Genomic DNA, 16,857 nt, shown 5'->3' with positions numbered 1-16,857 from the left:
GAAAATATTTATGAACAGGCTAGTTAGTAAATAGAAAAGCTTTAGAACACTGAATGTTATGCACCTCACAGTACTGTGAATAGCTGGTGCCAATCAGACAAGTGTAATTACAAAAATGTCTCAAAAAATAAAAATCAAGTTTGTTTTTTACATTAAGTTGTGGCTTTAGTCATAAAATACAATGTACACCATGGGTTTTTTATTTATTTATTTATTTTTTAAAGATCTGCTCTAGGAATTACCTTGGGGAAGTTCACTGGCCTGTGCTGTGTAAGAGGTCAGAGTAGATGATCACAATGGCCCCTTCTGGCCGTTGAACATATGAAACAATAAATGGGTTTATTCAAATTGTTAAATCACTAGTCACATTGGAAACCTTCAGAGTTTACAATTCTAACAGTGATGTCTGCTCAGCAGGTTGAATGCACCTACTTCATTGCTGAGCGACCCAAGTGAAATTCAAGAGAATGCGCCAGCATGTGTTATTACTGATCAGGCTTGAGTGGAACGTTAACTGATGATCAACAGCACCATTGGGGAGATGTGGGACCAGGAGCAAATGACCAGCAGTGTGCTGCTGTTTTAACAGAAAATTACAAAGTATAACATCCCAAGAGATCCTAGAGTGCTTTGCAGGCATCATCTGCTACTATTGAAATACACCAGCAAGCAGGTTGGTGTGATAGTCTTTACAACTTCTCAGTCTGTGCTCCTCTAATAACCCCTGCTCCAAACAGAGCTTAAAGCCATAATTAGGGCCCCCTTTATTTATGCAGACACTTAACTTTAAGCACACGAGTAGTCCCATTAACTTCCAGAGTCTACTCAGGAGTTTAAAGTTAAAACAGTTACATAGGTACTTGCAAGACTGGATTCTAGAACTAGGATATCCCTACAGGAGAGGATAGAGATAGGATCTTACAAAAATATGATAGGATCCTCAAACAAGCTTAGCAAGGGTATAAATGGGATTCTGAAGGAAAAGGCATAAACAGATAAAATATGTTCCCAAAGACTTGATATACCATTGAAAGCTTTAAGAACATTCTAGTCCCAGGGTTCTCTAAAAGTACATCCACTCAACAGAGTCCCACTTGAGTCTCTGCTTAGAATCCATTGACTCATTTCATTTTATGGATCAGCCCTATTGGGGTAGATACCTGGACCTCCCAGGTGCATCCTATAAGAGAGGCTGCAAACAACCTCATATAGCCATGTGGACTTAATCCCAGTCATGTAAGGTAACCTCACCGTAAAGTAAAATTATTAGAAAAATACCAATTTATTCCTTTGCTGGTATCCTATAGTGACTGTCAAATTCTCCCAAAGCCTATTTCTAGGCAGGGAACTAAGGGATACATTTCAAAAACTAGAATTGCAAGGGCAATGCAGGGACATAAAATGCAGTTACCTGTACCTAGATTTGGTTAAATCCTCAGGGCAAAGAGCTAGTCTTGTTATAAGTGCCAGGTCGTTTCTAATTACCAGGGCAGCCAAAACTTTCCAGATTAGTTTTACACCCTGTCCAAAAATATCACTAATTGCATGAGCCAACTGGATCCAGTTGCAGGAGGACTGAAACCTAAGTGAAATGCAGAAAACTAAACATTGCCTAAAAGATGAGCTTTGAGAAAACACACCAACAGTTTGTGTCCTGTGATAAAAACAGCAAAAGTTGACAACACTAGCAAGAAACAGACATTTAAGAAATATTTTATCTGGAAACGTCCCTAAAAAATAAGAAAAATCCTTAATATTAATAGAAAATACATTGTAAAGAGTTTATATAGGTATATTTATTAATATTACATTATTATAAAAATATTGATTTCGTAAAGCAACGTGTTATGCAACCAACAATTAATATTTGAAGCTTTGTTACCTGACAATCTCCCGTGAAGACGCAGGGAAAAAAACATGTTAATAAAATGAAAAAAGTAAATAAATGAATACAGCCAAAAACGTAGTAATCTGCTTCCGAAGAAGTGGGTATTCACCCACGAAAGCCCATGCTCCTATACGTCTGTTAGTCTATAAGGTGCCACAGGACTCTTTGCTCCTAATCTGCCCTTGGGTGCCATGTGGCATCAACGCTGCAGTATCCGAAACCTGCCACTAGATGGCCCTCAGATAGTGGTATCAGTACTGGCGGAAGTAGCTTCATTCTCGCTCCTCTGGCTGTTGCCTATGCCGTTGGCGGAAGTTGCTTGGAGATAGGTCCTGGCAGATTATAGTTGCTATTATTGTAGAAAAACTACGAGTCATTTTAACATCTGTTATTCTCTTAAATAAATACTCTCTGGTCTTCATCTAACCATCGTAGTTACTAGGGTTAGGAGGCTGGTTCAGAGTCTCCCTTTCTGGGTCCTGATCAGGGATCTGGCCTGCCAGGACCTTCAGGAGTTACCTCATCAGCCCGCGCGCTCGCCCGTTCTCTCTCTCTCAGCGGCGCTGCCTCTCAGGGTGGCCGCCATTAGGAACTGGTAAGTGCCGCGCCGGTCGGGATCTGTCGCCATCGGTGCCCGGGGACCCACTAGCCTGGCTCTGCCGTCTCCCAAGGCCCGTTGGCGGCTCCCTACTTCAGCGCTCCGGGGTATTTCCCGGCGGGGGCGAATTATTGTGGCCGCGGAGCCCAGGCCGCGGAGCCGGGGGGTTGCCTGGCGGCCGAGCCGGATTCGGGAGCGGGATGCAGGGAAGGGGGGTTAGGCGAGCCTGGGGATGTGGTGGGCCGCTCCGGGAGGGGCGAGTTCTGAGCTCCCCGACTGAAGGGGTGGATTCATGCGCCGGCCCTGGGAAAGCGGGGGGCAGAGCAGGAGACCCCCTTGGCCCCCAGCGCTGGGTGACCGGAGCTTTCTTCCCCCCTTCGGCTCGGGCTGCCAGGGGAGGGGGGCGGGGGTCCCGTCTCCGAATGCTGGGGGCGCTGGGGCTGCAGCTTGGGGAAACGGGGCATCGTCCCCCACCCCTGCAGGGGCTCCAGTGTCGCCTCGGCTGTGCGCCTGGAAACCCAGTGGCAAGAGGACTGCTTGGGGGGAGGAGGGGAGCGTGATCGGAGGGAACCTACTAGGATCCCCCACATGTCCTCCTACTGAGTGGTAATTTACTCACACGAGTGATCACGCGAACGTCACTATCTAATCTCTTTATACTACTGTGCTGACCATCCTAGTATCTGAGCATCGTTCACCTCTAGTCAACCAAGATCGCACTGGAAATCCCAATTTAAAGTGGTTGTATAAGCCACTGTGTTGGCCAGTGGAAGTGGGAGCCTTGTTGTAGGTAAGGGAAAGGCCTTGAGGGTTAATGCTAGAGGGAGTTATTGCATTGCACAGGGGAAACCAAAACGTTCTTTAATGGACACACAACTCAAATTGAAATAGCATCTGCTGAGGAAATAATGGAGAGATCTAGCTGGGATGGGGGGGCAAGATTATATTTACTTTTCTAGTTTCTATGGAATGGAAACTAGTACATGTTACAAGGATAGCTTTTTAGTCTCAGCTGTTTGGGCACAAACTGGAAGGAGTCTAGCAACAGCCACAGAATTGGGAGGATGGGTGGGATCATTTGGGAATTAAGCTCCTAAAAACGTCTTGTGCAAGTTCTATGATACAACTTGCAAAGACATTTTATTCCCAAATAACTTTGACTCGTGTGGACAAAATGGGACCTCCCCGGGACCGCATCTGGAGAGCTTTCAGTACTCTTCCAGCTTCGGAAGCAGGAGGGAGAACTACTGCAGAGGAATACCCATTCCATTACTAGCTTTGGAAGTGGCTAGTTAATGGAAGGCAATCTGCTACAGGTTTGAGTGAGATGACTTATTGCCATCTTGTTCTGTGGCCTTTCTTATCCGTGTTTTATCTATCGTAGACACCATGCCTGCCCTCAGACCCCTGGTGAAACCTAAGATCGTCAAGAAGAGAACCAAGAAGTTCATCCGCCATCAATCAGATCGCTATGTCAAGATCAAGGTATGCATCCCTCTGAACAAAAAAAAAAATTGGAAAAGAGTGTCTAAATCTTAAAGCCTGAGAAGTGACTATATTTAGTCGCTATGATGAGGTCAAACATACAAAGTACCTTTAATTATCGAGAATCAGAAATGTGGATTTTCTGTAATAACACCATGGTAGAGGTTCCTTGCAGATGTGCTTGTAATGTTGTAGGATGTGAGAAATGTTTGTTTGAAAAAGATCACGTCCACCCTGAATCTTTGGATTTATTCTTCATGATCGTGCAATTGTATTCTTAAAACTTCCTTGCATTTCTGTAGCGCAACTGGCGTAAACCAAGAGGTATCGATAACAGAGCTCGCAGGAGGTTCAAGGGCCAAATCTTGATGCCCAACATTGGTTATGGTAGCAATAGAAAGACGAAACACATGCTGCCCACAGGATTCAAAAAGTTTCTGGTCCACAATGTCAAAGAACTTGAGGTGCTGATGATGAGTAACAAGTAAGTTGGGAAAGATCTCTTTAAAACTCATTCAAAATGTTTGTCTTAAACTAACCCTGGTATTCTGTGATGCAGGTTTACACTTCAGTTCTGTTGTAATTTTGTGATCAAAATCAAGGTTCTCAAGGGGCGGGATGGGGGGCAGGAGTGCAGGGCAAGTTTCAAGGGAGGGGAGAGATCCAGTGAAATGGTTAGAATCTGCTAGATTTTAAGCCCAAGATGCTCTGTTCTCTTTTTCTCCTGTCTTTGCCTGTCGCTGGAGCTGCTCCCTCTTCTTGCCCATCTATACCATGCTTTGCGCCCAGGAAGTACCATGCCATTATTCAGGGCCTTAGCTCATTGGGGACTCAATCATGTTTGGAGGCCTTTGGACACTACTGACATATGCATAAGAGGATGAACATGCAGTCCTGCTTGTCAAAGTATTCAACTTCTTGACATCTCTTAAGTGGAACCTTCCTGGAGCAGAATGTGGGAGGGGATGAACTGAAACTAACCCTAGCTTGCAACTGCTCTAACCACCCTTGTACAGCATTCCTATCCCTCCGCAATATCAACTTGCTGACCAGCCTGTACCCTCCAACTCAAAACCAAGCCGTGGTTTCTTGCTGTTCCTGTAATACCATGTTTTTTTGGGAACAACAAAAGACTGTGAGATGTGACCATAAAGGATTTTGGGAATTGAGGTAAAAAAACAAGGTTGTATTTGAGTTTTGGGGTCCAAGGTGGAGAGAGCTTGAGAACACCTGGCTTAAAAGAACAGAATTAAACATTCTATTTAAGTACAGTGCATCGTCCTCTTCAGCCTTTATGAGAAGATCATTTTATGATCAAACATTCAAAGGGTAGAAATAATTTGAAATTTGATTAAACAAACCCTAAATTTTGCTTTGTATAGGTTTTTGTAGATCTTATTCTTGTGATACAGGCTTCCTGAGTAACTACATTATAGAACCATAAAAATGTAGGGCAGAAGGGCCCTGGAGAAGTCCATGTAGTCCTCCTTAATTCTAATGTTGAGCAGGACCAGGTATAACTAGGCCTTTCCTGACTGGTTTGTGTAATCTGTTCTTTAAAACCTCCAGTGATGGGGATTCCACAACCTCCCTTTAACTTAAGTATCATGATTGGTCTTAATATCACACTACATTCAGGGTCTGATTTGACAATGTGCTGAATACCTCCATGTCTACAAACTGCTGCAGCAGCATCCTAGAAAATAGTACTAGGCAGATGGATTTGCTTTCATCATCTTGATATTTAGGTGCTATAAGGACAAGGTGGAAACACAGTAATGATTTAGGAATAATGTGTTTTAAGATTGCATTTTTCTTAATACAGTATTTGTTAAATTATCATAGACTCATAGACTCATAGACTTTAGGGTCAGAAGGGACCAATATGGTCATCTAGTCTGACCCCCCGCATGATGCAGGCCACAAAAGCTGACCCCCCCACTTTCCCTTAGCTCTGCTGTTGAAGTCTCCAGATCGTGATCTAAAGACTTCAAGTCGCAGAGAATCTTCCAGCTCGCGACCCCTGCCCTATGCTGCGGAGGAAGGCGAAAAACCTCCAGGGCCACTGCCAATCCACCCTGGAGGAAAATTCCTTCCGGACCCCAAATATGGCGATCAGCAGAACCCCGAGCATACAGGCAAGAATCTCTAGCCAGACCCTCATTTTACCAGCGATGGCCGTTATTGCCTAATTGATTAGAATCATGTAATCCCATCAAACCATTCCCTCCATAAACTTATCTAGCCTAATCTTGAAGCCAGAGAGGTCTTTCGCCCCCACCGTTTCCCTCGGAAGGCTGTTCCAAAATTTCACCCCTCTGACGGTTAGAAACCTTCGTCTAATTTCAAGCCTAAATTTCCCCACGGCCAGTTTATATCCATTCGTTCTCGTGTCCACATTAGCACTGAGCTGAAATAATTCCTCCCCCCTCCCTGGTATTTATCCCTTTGATATATTTGAAGAGAGCAATCATATCCCCCCTGGCATTGACCCCATTAGGCCTATGATATGCATAGAATATCAGGGTTAGAAGGGACCTCAGGAGGTCATTTAGTCCAACCCCCGACAGATTTTTACCCCAGTTCCCTAAATGGCCTCCTCAAGGATTGAACTCACAACCCTGGGTTTAGCAGGTCAATGCTCAAACCACTGAGCTATCTCTCCCCCCTTTGCACAAGCAAAAGATCATAGTCATATGTAGTAACTAATAGAGGCTTTATAAAATGACAGACTTAATTCTTTAAACAGTAACCTTTTATCCTTGTAAATGCATCTGATGACTTGTGTATTGCAGGAAACCTATTTGGTCCCTGGTATATTTTTGAATTGCATTTTCTAACTATGTATTACATTTTGCTGTAACTAAACTGAGCCCCACAAGGAAACTGAGTTGGAACTATCAGTGGTAGGGCTTGAGTCACTACTGACATGAGTGGATGCAACCTGGCTGTTTTCATTGGATCTGCGCTGCCTTATTCCAGCAGTAACTCAATCCGAGGATGTTAGATAATGCAGAGAAGTGGGATCAGGAGAGGAAAATGCAGTTGGCATTTGAAGAAGGGAATAGTAGACCGTTCAGTAGCAGGGTAGGGGAGTGTGTTGCTACTTGGGAGCAGGAAGCTGGTACTAATATTTTGTGACTTGACACACTGTCCTACTGCAAGAGTTAATCTTCTACAGCAGTGGGCAGATGAGAAATGGAGAAAGGAAATGAAGTGCAAGTGGAATATTTGGGCTGTTAAACTTTTGTAGATTTTTGCAAAAATACCAGATTAAAACCTACTCATCTTTCAACTAACATGGTGTGTTCAGAATTTAGATTTAATGTTTGCATTCAAACTTAAGCCTATTTAGTCCTAGTTATAAATAGTCCAGAAGAATGTTGCAGAGGAGTAACTGCTTAAATTATGAATTCTCATCAGACACCAGCTAATACTATATTTGATTCTTCAAATATTCATTTTAACTTTCTTGCAAAAATACTTTATTAGAGCTGCTTGCTTGTTCTTTCCCTACACAATGCATGCACACTTGGCTCAACATTTCCATTCCTGTGCTGCTTAAAAGGGGGAGACCTTTTTCCCCCCTAGGCTGTGAATTGAATACTGGCCTGCCTTATGCTGCTGAAATACTGATTTATCCATATTAATATTTTAATAGGTCTTATTGTGCAGAGATTGCTCACAACGTTTCCTCCAAGAACCGCAAGGTAATCGTGGAACGAGCAGCTCAGCTTGCTATCAAGATCACCAATCCAAATGCCAGACTGCGCAGTGAGGAAAACGAATAAATGGTCTCCTCCTCTGTGTAACTGTAATTAATAAAATACAAAAAAGCCACAATGTGATGGTATGTGTTGAATGGTTGTATTAAGTCTTCATCAGACCAGACCTCAATGAAGATTTCATCTCCCTATGAAATATTAGAGAAAAAGTGAGACTAAAGGCAGACTGAGTGCCTCAGTTGTCCTTCTGTGCTGTTCTTAAAGGTGGAGGGAAAGAACTGCACTATTGCAATGGTGTGAAATTGCACTGGTACTGAATTAGCCTTCATTTTCCTACTGTAAGTCTTAAGGACCTTATTTTATGCATAAGTGTAGAAAGCTTATTGAATTCAAAAGGAGGCCTCTAATGGGGCTACTACAGTGAATACTGTTACACTTTGTCTAGAGCATTTCTAAGCTGCCTGTTCACTTCCTGTTCCATTGCGGTGGGAACTATATATATAGCATGTTTGAATTGAAAGACTCACGGTAGGAAGCTGAAAGGGGAATGGGAGTACAGCACCCTTTGAATTGCCCCACTGCTACTTCTGTTAAGGAACACTAATATTCCAGGAAGTATAGTAGTACACCATGCTGTATGGTTAAGACTAGTATAAATCTTCCTGATGGGGACACTTGCCCACTATCTTAGCAAGTTCTTGTAGTTAAGTGTGGGGTTTGTGGGTTTTTTTTAATGTGGGTTTTTTGTTTTTTTTTTAATTCAGTGGTGCTGCAACTCAATACTGTGTAGAGATGACTTGCATTAGTTAACAGGTACTATTCTCTGGTAGTAGTAAATACCTAATGCTTTAGAGCAAAGGAAAGATTCTGTGCTATAACTGTGGGATTGGAAACCTGCACCTTGCACTGTTGGAGCATAGCATATGGAATGCAATCGTGGGAGAATTAATAGAAAAAGAATAAAAAAAATTTAATGGTCTTCTGAAATGTCACATGAGTATATCTTCCTAAAGTAGTTTAAGGGACAGACTAGGAGCAGCATAGCTGAAATGCTGTGGTTAACCAAATGTGTTTTACTTCTATTAAATATTGGAGGAGATACAGCTTCAAAAATACATCTTTATTTTCCTAGGATGCCACTCAAACCAAGTGGAAAGGTCTCACACTTTGCACTATAAATAGGACTGTTAAAATGTTTCACACTAACCACTCAGTCAAAAACAGGAAACAACCTGAAATGAAAGATTACAAATACATGTCTGCAAGAAGTGTTATGGCTTCATTCTCTGGTTTACCATTACTCCATCTGTCATTCTTGTTACAGAATTTTCTGTGTGCAGGGCAGGATTTGAGCAAGATAACTATTGACTAGTTCTTGTATGGTGTGCAAAAGAGCTAATTTACATTCATGCAACTTAGTAGTTGCCTTATACTATTTTACTAGATATCTGATACCAGAATACTGAAGGCAGGTCTCTTCTACAGCTGCATGCTGTATTTCTTTAGTTCTAATGACTACAGTTTGGAATACATCAATGCTTTGGTATCTGACAGTCACAACCAAGAGTCTGTAGTTACCTAGTGGAACACTGCTGGCAACTTAATACAGGAAAAGACTGCTGCATATATAAAAAGATTAAAGAAATACTTCTTGTGGAAGATTAAAATGATAATTTAAAACAGATGCCATTCTATTTTGGAAGACACTTGATTTTAGTTTGTATGGTCAAACTTCTTGAGAATGAAAAATCGAGTGAGCTTTGCCTTTTGCTGCTATAAAAATTACTAGAATATCAATAAAATTGTGAATTTAGCTACACTGAAAACCAGTAGAGCTCGAAAGAAATTCTCAAGTGCAGTTTATAGTAAACATTAGCTAATATCTTAGTGTGGGGTGTCTTAATTTTGAAAACAGGGCTGTGGTACTGCCATTTAACTGGTTCTGAGTTTCAGGACATTTGCTCTTAATTTTTAAACTAGTGAAAAGGATAGAAAGACCTGCAGACAAGTTATTTTGGATAGAAATGCATGTGTAATAGTTTTCATTTTTGCTAAGTTGCCTTTAAACTACTGTCCTTATTCAAAAGGGCAGTGCAAGAAATGCTACAAAGGTGGGAAACTTCCAAGAGACAGTTTCTAGTTTTCAGTAATGAATTGTAATAGTGAATTCAGATGGCCTCACTTAAGCCCTTTAATAACATGCTGAATAATTTAATATACTTGTTTTTCACTCCCTCTGCAGCACACAGCCCTTTTAACCTTAGTCTTATTGCCAACTTATTTAATCAGAAGTCTGACTCACATAGCTGAACTAGCGGTCATTTTCTTAAACAGCATAAACTTTTTTTTTAAGCTGAGGCTAGCTTTGAGACAGTCTTCTACCTGCCTATGCAGCATCTATTTCACTTACGTGTTGTGGGGGGAGGAGGGTAATGGGGGAAGGATACAGAGGACTTTAATTCATGTCCATTGATTCTGTGGTAGGTAATGAAGCTGAATCCTTCTGAATGCTTTCATAGAGTGAAGCCATTTCAGGATTGGCTCTGATTTGAGAAGAAAATTCAGCCATCACTGGACTTTTTTCTACTTCAGGGATGGTTAGTAGAGCAGCTACCGCCCTCATTGCTGACCGTTTCAGTTCATCCTGCTTTTCAAATTCCTGTTTCACTGAACCAGCTTTTACCTAAAAAATGTAAAACACCGCCCTTAAATGGGATCTGGAAAAGGATGAACAAATGCACAGTTGAAGTGGGAGGGAGTCAGAGAGGTGGGATATTTTCTATCTGGAGAGGAATTTATGGTAATTTTTTTTTCCCAAAAGCAATCCATATGGACTTAACTGATTCAGACAGAGCAGAATTAAACGGACACTGAGCATTGTTGAAAATGCCCACAGTAGTTGTACTTATCATTAAGATGATTATGAGCAAGCTAAATTATGTACATGTATTCACAAAAGGCTATTTCTGCTTTGATACCTACACACATCTCCATTAGCAAGTGCTACATGCATACATCACTTTAAGTTACACATCTAAAATAATAAATTCTAGGTACAGTACAATACACCTGACCAAACTAATCAACAAAACTAAATTTCCTATTGGCAGCCAAGGTGACTAGGTATTCATGACCTCAATTATAATTGCTCCTCCTATATGTCAAGTTAATACTATTACATGAAATCTAGCAGCTGTGGTTACTTTTTCACTGCTTGGTTTTAATGTCTCTTCACCATAAAGTCTGTAATTAGGTAAAAATGGCAACTAAACATCACCCTGCTATATGCATGCTGAATACTTTCCTGAAAATAAATTTGCTTTGTATTCGTTTTTTTTACACCTGCAAAGCCAACACAGCTATGGGAGAGGGAGCTGGATTCTATTGTGGCTTGCACATCAGCAGAGCTGTTTTAGTTCCTATTGTAGAATATTTGTTACTGGTTGGAACATGCAATCTGACTTTGCAGGGATGGCAGTTTGAAAACCCATCCTTTTATTTAGTAATTGAGCAAGTCTGATATAGAAATATTTCAAAGCCCATAAACATGGAACATCACAACATTATTTTTATAGTCATTTTTTCAGAGCAGAACCACAATTGAAGTCTCAAAACTCAAATGATCTTGAGTGCTATTTACTGCAAGTATGGAAATAAGCAAACTATGATTTAAGTAGGTTGAGTTTAATCTCAAGACCACAGTACCATTTATTACTTTAAATATTTTCTGCAAAGGTCTAGTTTTTAAGAACTTGTGACAAAAATTCCATTCCATAACAAATATTTTAGATATTGTAGGCCCCAAATTGGCTCATTTTCAGCACGTTCTGACATGGTCTAAGGCACCATACCTTTCAGAAACATTTAATTTTTGTTTTCTTACAAATGTGAAATTCTTGCCTTTACCAGGGATTAAGACCCAGACTGCAGTACCAAAGCAGTGGTGCTTGTAGACTTTCCGGATCTTGGAAAATCTCTATTGCACACAGAAGCATAGTACTAACTTTTTTCCAAAATCGCAGACCCTCAACTGAAGCTTTCATTTAATCTTACCTTAGTAGAGCAGGTTGCCCGCAGGGGTTCAATCAATCGCTCTAGCCTTTGTAGAACTGCATTAGGACACAGTGTGGAGAGTCGAGCCAGCATGATGAAAGTCAACATCTAGAGGATTTTTTTTAAAAGGCTGATTTAAAATACTCTCAGATCCCCCTCGAACCCAGAACCCTTCTATCAAGTCCCCATGCACTCTATTGCAACAATTTCAGACAAATCACTGCATCACATTGCATTGTTCTCTGTCGGATGGTTTTCTTTGCACTCATAAAGGGTATGTCTTTTAGACAAAAGAAAGGTTTAGATTCTAGAAAATAAGCATGCATTAAATTCCAAAGCATTACAGAATACACGGGACCCTTCTGAGTATTTAAAAACAGAGGCCAAATCCTGCAGCCCTTAAGACTTATCTTTTGACGTCAGTGGGTGTTTTGCCCCACTGAGTACTGCAGGATCTGGCCCTCAGCAGAAGTCAAATTTGAAGGGGGCCAGAGGGAAAAAGATAGTACTCTTACAAGCTTTGCCTGTAAGAGATGCCAGTGACAATAAATTGAGTGTAGACCAGCCCTAAAAGAATAATAGAAGGATTGAAAACTGTTCAGAAGTTCATATAGTAAAACTAATGTGGACAGAGCTGAACCAATACACAAGTATTTACATAAGCATAGCTTATTTCTAAAAAGCTGTACCAGTATGAACAATTTATTCTAGTGCAATTGCATCCACACAAAATTCATAGATTTCAAAGCCAGAAGGGACCACTGTGATCATCTACTCCGACCTCCTGTATAGCCTAGGCCACGGAACTTCCCCAGAATAATTCCTAACATGTATCTTTTAGACAAAAACATACAACTCTGATTTAAAATGGTCAGTGAGAGAATCCACCACAACCCTTGGTAAACTGTTCCAATTGTTACTCTCATTGTTAAAAATTTATGCCTTATTTCCAATCTGAATTTGTCTAGCTTCAACTTTCAGCCACTGGATCTCATGATACCTTTCTCTTGTAGATCGAAGAGCCCATTATCAAATATTTGTTCCCCATGTAGGTACTTATAGACTGTAATCAAGTCACCCATTAACCCTCTCTTTGTTAAACTAAATAGATTGAACTCCTTGTGTCTGTATCACTATAGGCAGATTTTCTAATCTTTTAATCATTCTCATGGCTCTTCTCTAAAAAAAAAAAAAATAACCCAGGGTTCTCTGAACCCTGTCCAATTTTTCAGCATCCTTCTTGAATCGTGGGCACCAAAACAGAACATGGTATTTCAGCAGCGGGTCACACCGGTGACAAATACAGAGATAAAACAACCTCTCTACTCCTACTAAAGATTCCTGTTTATGTATCCAAGGGTCACATTAGCTCTTTTAGCAACAGCTTCACACTGGCAGCTCATGTTCAGCTGATTATCCACCATGACCTCCAAATCTTTTACAGAGTCACTGCTTCCCAGGATAGGGTCTCCCGCCCTATAAGTAAGGCCCATATTCTTTGTTCCTAGGTGTATACATTTACATGTAACTGTATTAAAACACATGTTGTTTACTTGTGTCTAGTTTACCAAGCAACCAAGATCACTCTGAATCAGTGACCAATCCTCTTCATTATTTACTGCTCCCCCGAGTGTCATCTGCAAACTTCATCAGTGATGATTTTATGCTTTCAGGTCACTGATAAAAGTGTTACACAGAGTAGGGCCAAGAACAGACCCCTCTGGAAACTCCTACTGGAAACACACCCACTCGCCGATTCCGTTTACAGTAATATTTTGAGACCTATCAGTTAGCCAGCTTTTAGTCCATTTAACATGAGCCATTGTTAATTTTATATCGTTACAGTTTTTTAATCAAAATGTAATGCAGTACCAAGTCGAATGCCTTACAAATGCTAATTACCTTTATCAACTAAACTTGTAATCTCACTAAAAAAAAAAAAAGGTATCAAGTTAGTTTGACAAGTTCTATTTTCCAGTAATTCATGTTGATTGACATTAAATTTTATTACTTTCCTTTAATACTTTATTGAGTTCCATATCAGCTGCTCCATTATCTTGCCCAGGATCGATATCCAAGGCTTACTGAAAATCAACATTACCATCCAGTGAGCTCCACAGCCAGCTTTTTAAAACTCTTGCATACAAGTTATCTGGGCCTGCAGATTTCAAAATGTCTGACTTAAGAAGCTGCTGTTTAACATCCTCCAGCGATACTAGAGGAAGGGAAAGAGTGTCACCATCATCATATGATGAGGCAATCTGTTTTTTTCCTCAGATACAGAACAGAAATATTTAACACTTCTGCCTTTTCTGCATTATTATTGATAACTATCATTTCCATCTAGTAATGGACCAGTACTATTGTCAGAATTATTTTTGTTCCTCATATACTTAAAATACTCTCTCTTAATGTCCTTAACTCTGCTGGCAATAGATTTCTCCTGCCCCTTTGCTTCCCTTATACATTTTCTACAATTCCTAGCTTCTGATTTATATGCATTACTATCAAATTCCTTTTTCTTCCATTTGTTATATATATTATATTTCATAACTGCTTTCACTTCCCCTCTAAACCAGATCAGATTTTTAAACCAATATGGCCTTCTTCCTTGACTGTGGCATGTCACACTTTTCAGAGCCATTGTTTCAGGTTTTGCAAACTGATGCAGACAGCAGTACATCAGTTGCACATGGGTTATGTTTTCAAGGCCAGCGCAGCAACTGTAACAGCAAGTAACCTTTTTTTAAAATAAGAGGAAGCCTAAATACTAGAGAACAAGAAAGCAGCATGAAAAGGGTGCCAGGCACTGCACCATCACACATCGGCGCAATCTGAGCCCTGGCCTTCAGTGTAGTAAATAAGATCAAAACCAGTTACTTCCACTACTCTTGAACAGATAAGGAGAGGATGTTACCCTAATGTCATAATGATCCTTAAGTCCATCTTCCACGTGGTTCAAGTATTCATAGATGTCCAGTCGGTCAAGGCAGCTTTCCAACAGTGAGTACATGCACTCAAAGGCAGCTTTCCTCACATCAAGGCCATCATCCACTGTGTGCTTGAACGGTCCCATTTCTACCTTAAAAGGAAAGAATGATACACCTGGTCACTATCAGTGAGGAAGGCTCCCTACTGCCACATCTGGGCTACCAACTTAATGCCTACTAGATGTTCTTCTCCCACCCACCTGAGCCCCAAGGGTTCCACCCAACTATTTGCTCATGAGAGCATCATAGCATATTCCTGTCAATTCCATGTTGACCAAGACATTGACATACAGAACTCATGCAGCAGCAGCACTAGTCTACGTACCTCCCGTATCAGTTCCCTTCTGATCTTAGTTTCATTGTATAAGTGGGGTAGGACCGTGTTTAGCATGTCTCGGATTAAAGAAGGCTTATTGTGAGCAGCAGAATTAAACATGGCTAAAGCAACACGTCGAACATTCAAGTCAGGATCCTGAAGAGTCTTTAAGAAGTCACCTGCAGGACAATAACATAACATTTGTTTGACAGCATTAAATGCAATGTTTTAGTATTTCTTCAAGATCTATCTACTGCTGATCCTCAGAGTAACATATGATATTTGAAGGAGCCAGGATATGAAGAAATCTTATACACCATTATTAAAAATAATTCTAGAAGCAAAGCTTATACATAGTGATGCATTTAGATCTATTTTCCCTTCCTTTTTCTGGGATAGGATTTAAACTATTTGAGGCAACAGGCTACATCAGGGGTATAGAAATACCAATGTGATGCTAGCCACCAGTGACTTCATCTGAGGGTCCAAGTAGAAGCCTTAGTTTTTGCAGAGGAAGTTTCTTTTCGATGCTCAGCCTAGATGTCTCTGAAGCAGAGTTTTTGCAGTTTCTCTTTGATAGCTCTCAGATGCAGAGACAGGGGTGTCCAACCTAAGAAATATTTTACAAGACACTTGTCTGTGAAGCCAGAATCACAGGGGTTTCATTCTCCACTAAATTCATAGTTTCCATTCATGAGTGACACACATACCTGAAGGAGGAAGACCAGAACATATACTAACACTCACTCTGCAACCGCAGCATGGAACTCTAGATCTTTTTCATCTACATTTCTCTGGGGTTAAATTAGTCTCAAATCAATTTGAAAAATATCTTACTTGCAGTACAAAATAGGGCAGTGGTAGGGCCATTGATAGTGTACCAGACCTCATGTGCAGAGCTCACAAGATTTCGATAGGAATTGAAACTCACCTATGCAACCTTTAAGAAGTAAGTCAATAGGCTGTGGCTGATCTGAAATTGTGAATTTGATTGCAGTTACTACAGTACTTCGTGCATGCGGGGAACCTGCAACAAAGAGGGAACATAGAAAAATGTGTGTACATTTACACAGTATGCTCTTTACTAGGGCTGTCAATTAATTGCAGTTAACTCACGCGATTAACTCAAAACAATCGCATTAAAAAAATTAGTCATGATTAATTGTAGTTTTAATCACACTGTTAAACAACAGAATACCAATTGAAATTTATTAAATCTTTTTGGATGGTTTTCTACATTTTCAAATATATTGATTTCAATTACAATAGTACACAGAGTAGACAATGCTCACTTTATATTGTTATTTTTTATTACAAATATTTGCACTGTAAAAATGGCAAAGAAATTGTATTTTTTCAATTCACCTCAAACAAGTAGTGTACTGCAATCTCTTTATTGTGAAAGTGAAACTTACAAGTGTAGATGTTTTTGTTACATAACTGCACTCAAAAACAAAACAATGTAAAGCTTTAGAGCCTACAAGTCCACTCAGTCCTACTTCTTGTTCAGCCAATCGCTAAAACAAACAAGTTTGTTTACATTTGCGGGCAATAATGCTGCCCTCTTCTTATTTACAATGTCACCTGAAAGTGAGAACAGGCGTTTGCATGACACTTTTATAACTGGCATGGCAAGGTATTTACATGCCAGATATGCTAAACATTCATATGCCCCTTCATGTTTCGGCCACCATTTCAGAGGACATGCTTCCATGCTGATGATGCTCATTAAAAAAATAATTCATTAATTAAATTGTGACTGAACTCCTTGGGGAGGAATTGTATGTCTCCTGGTCTGTTTT

At 40.4% G+C, this 16,857-nt stretch overlaps 2 protein-coding genes and 1 non-coding gene across 4 annotated transcripts in view; 2 read left to right on the top strand and 1 right to left on the bottom strand.

Moving 5' to 3' along the window:
- Nucleotides 1-2,408: 2,408 nt before the first annotated feature.
- Nucleotides 2,409-7,819, top strand: RPL32 (ribosomal protein L32). Its single transcript, XM_024207540.1, has 4 exons — nt 2,409-2,483; nt 3,871-3,971; nt 4,274-4,455; nt 7,633-7,819. The coding sequence occupies exons 2-4, from the start codon at nt 3,876-3,878 to the stop codon at nt 7,760-7,762; spliced, it is 408 nt and encodes a 135-aa protein (XP_024063308.1). The 5' UTR covers nt 2,409-2,483; nt 3,871-3,875; the 3' UTR covers nt 7,763-7,819.
- LOC112111907 lies at nt 3,665-3,804 on the top strand. Its single transcript, XR_002908536.1, has one exon. It is a non-coding gene; the product is annotated as a small nucleolar RNA SNORA7 (small nucleolar RNA).
- Nucleotides 7,820-8,801: 982 nt separating the features above from the next.
- The window catches only part of LOC112111895 (cullin-associated NEDD8-dissociated protein 1-like), a 33,810-nt gene continuing 25,754 nt past the window's right edge, over nt 8,802-16,857 (bottom strand). Inside the window, exons 11-15 of one of the 2 annotated variants that reach the window (XM_024207538.1) lie at nt 15,987-16,082; nt 15,065-15,234; nt 14,667-14,831; nt 11,750-11,857; nt 8,802-10,379 (exon numbers count right to left, since the gene is read on the bottom strand). In XM_024207538.1, the coding sequence (XP_024063306.1) occupies nt 10,152-10,379; nt 11,750-11,857; nt 14,667-14,831; nt 15,065-15,234; nt 15,987-16,082 (767 nt within the window). In that variant the 3' untranslated portion in view covers nt 8,802-10,151. Of the gene's footprint in view, nt 10,380-11,749; nt 11,858-14,666; nt 14,832-15,064; nt 15,235-15,986; nt 16,083-16,857 lie in introns of those variants that run through there. The other variant, XM_024207539.1, reaches the window with a different exon arrangement.

This window comes from Terrapene carolina, unplaced genomic scaffold (genome assembly GCF_002925995.2).
Source record: "Terrapene carolina triunguis isolate 2854851 unplaced genomic scaffold, T_m_triunguis-2.0 Scaffold89, whole genome shotgun sequence".
In the NCBI taxonomy this organism is placed as follows: Eukaryota; Metazoa; Chordata; order Testudines; family Emydidae; genus Terrapene; species Terrapene triunguis.
This window is presented reverse-complemented; position numbering and strand designations above follow the sequence as displayed.

What these genes read in the sequence shown, in the direction of transcription:
- RPL32 (XM_024207540.1), top strand. Translation starts at nt 3,876, where the DNA reads ATGCCTGCCCTCAGACCCCTGGTGAAACCTAAGATCGTCAAGAAGAGA. An exon ending in ATCGCTATGTCAAGATCAAG is followed by an intron (nt 3,972 to 4,273) that starts GTATGCATCCCT and finishes GCATTTCTGTAG; the next exon opens with CGCAACTGGCGTAAACCAAG. An exon ending in GTGCTGATGATGAGTAACAA is followed by an intron (nt 4,456 to 7,632) that starts GTAAGTTGGGAA and finishes ATATTTTAATAG; the next exon opens with GTCTTATTGTGCAGAGATTG.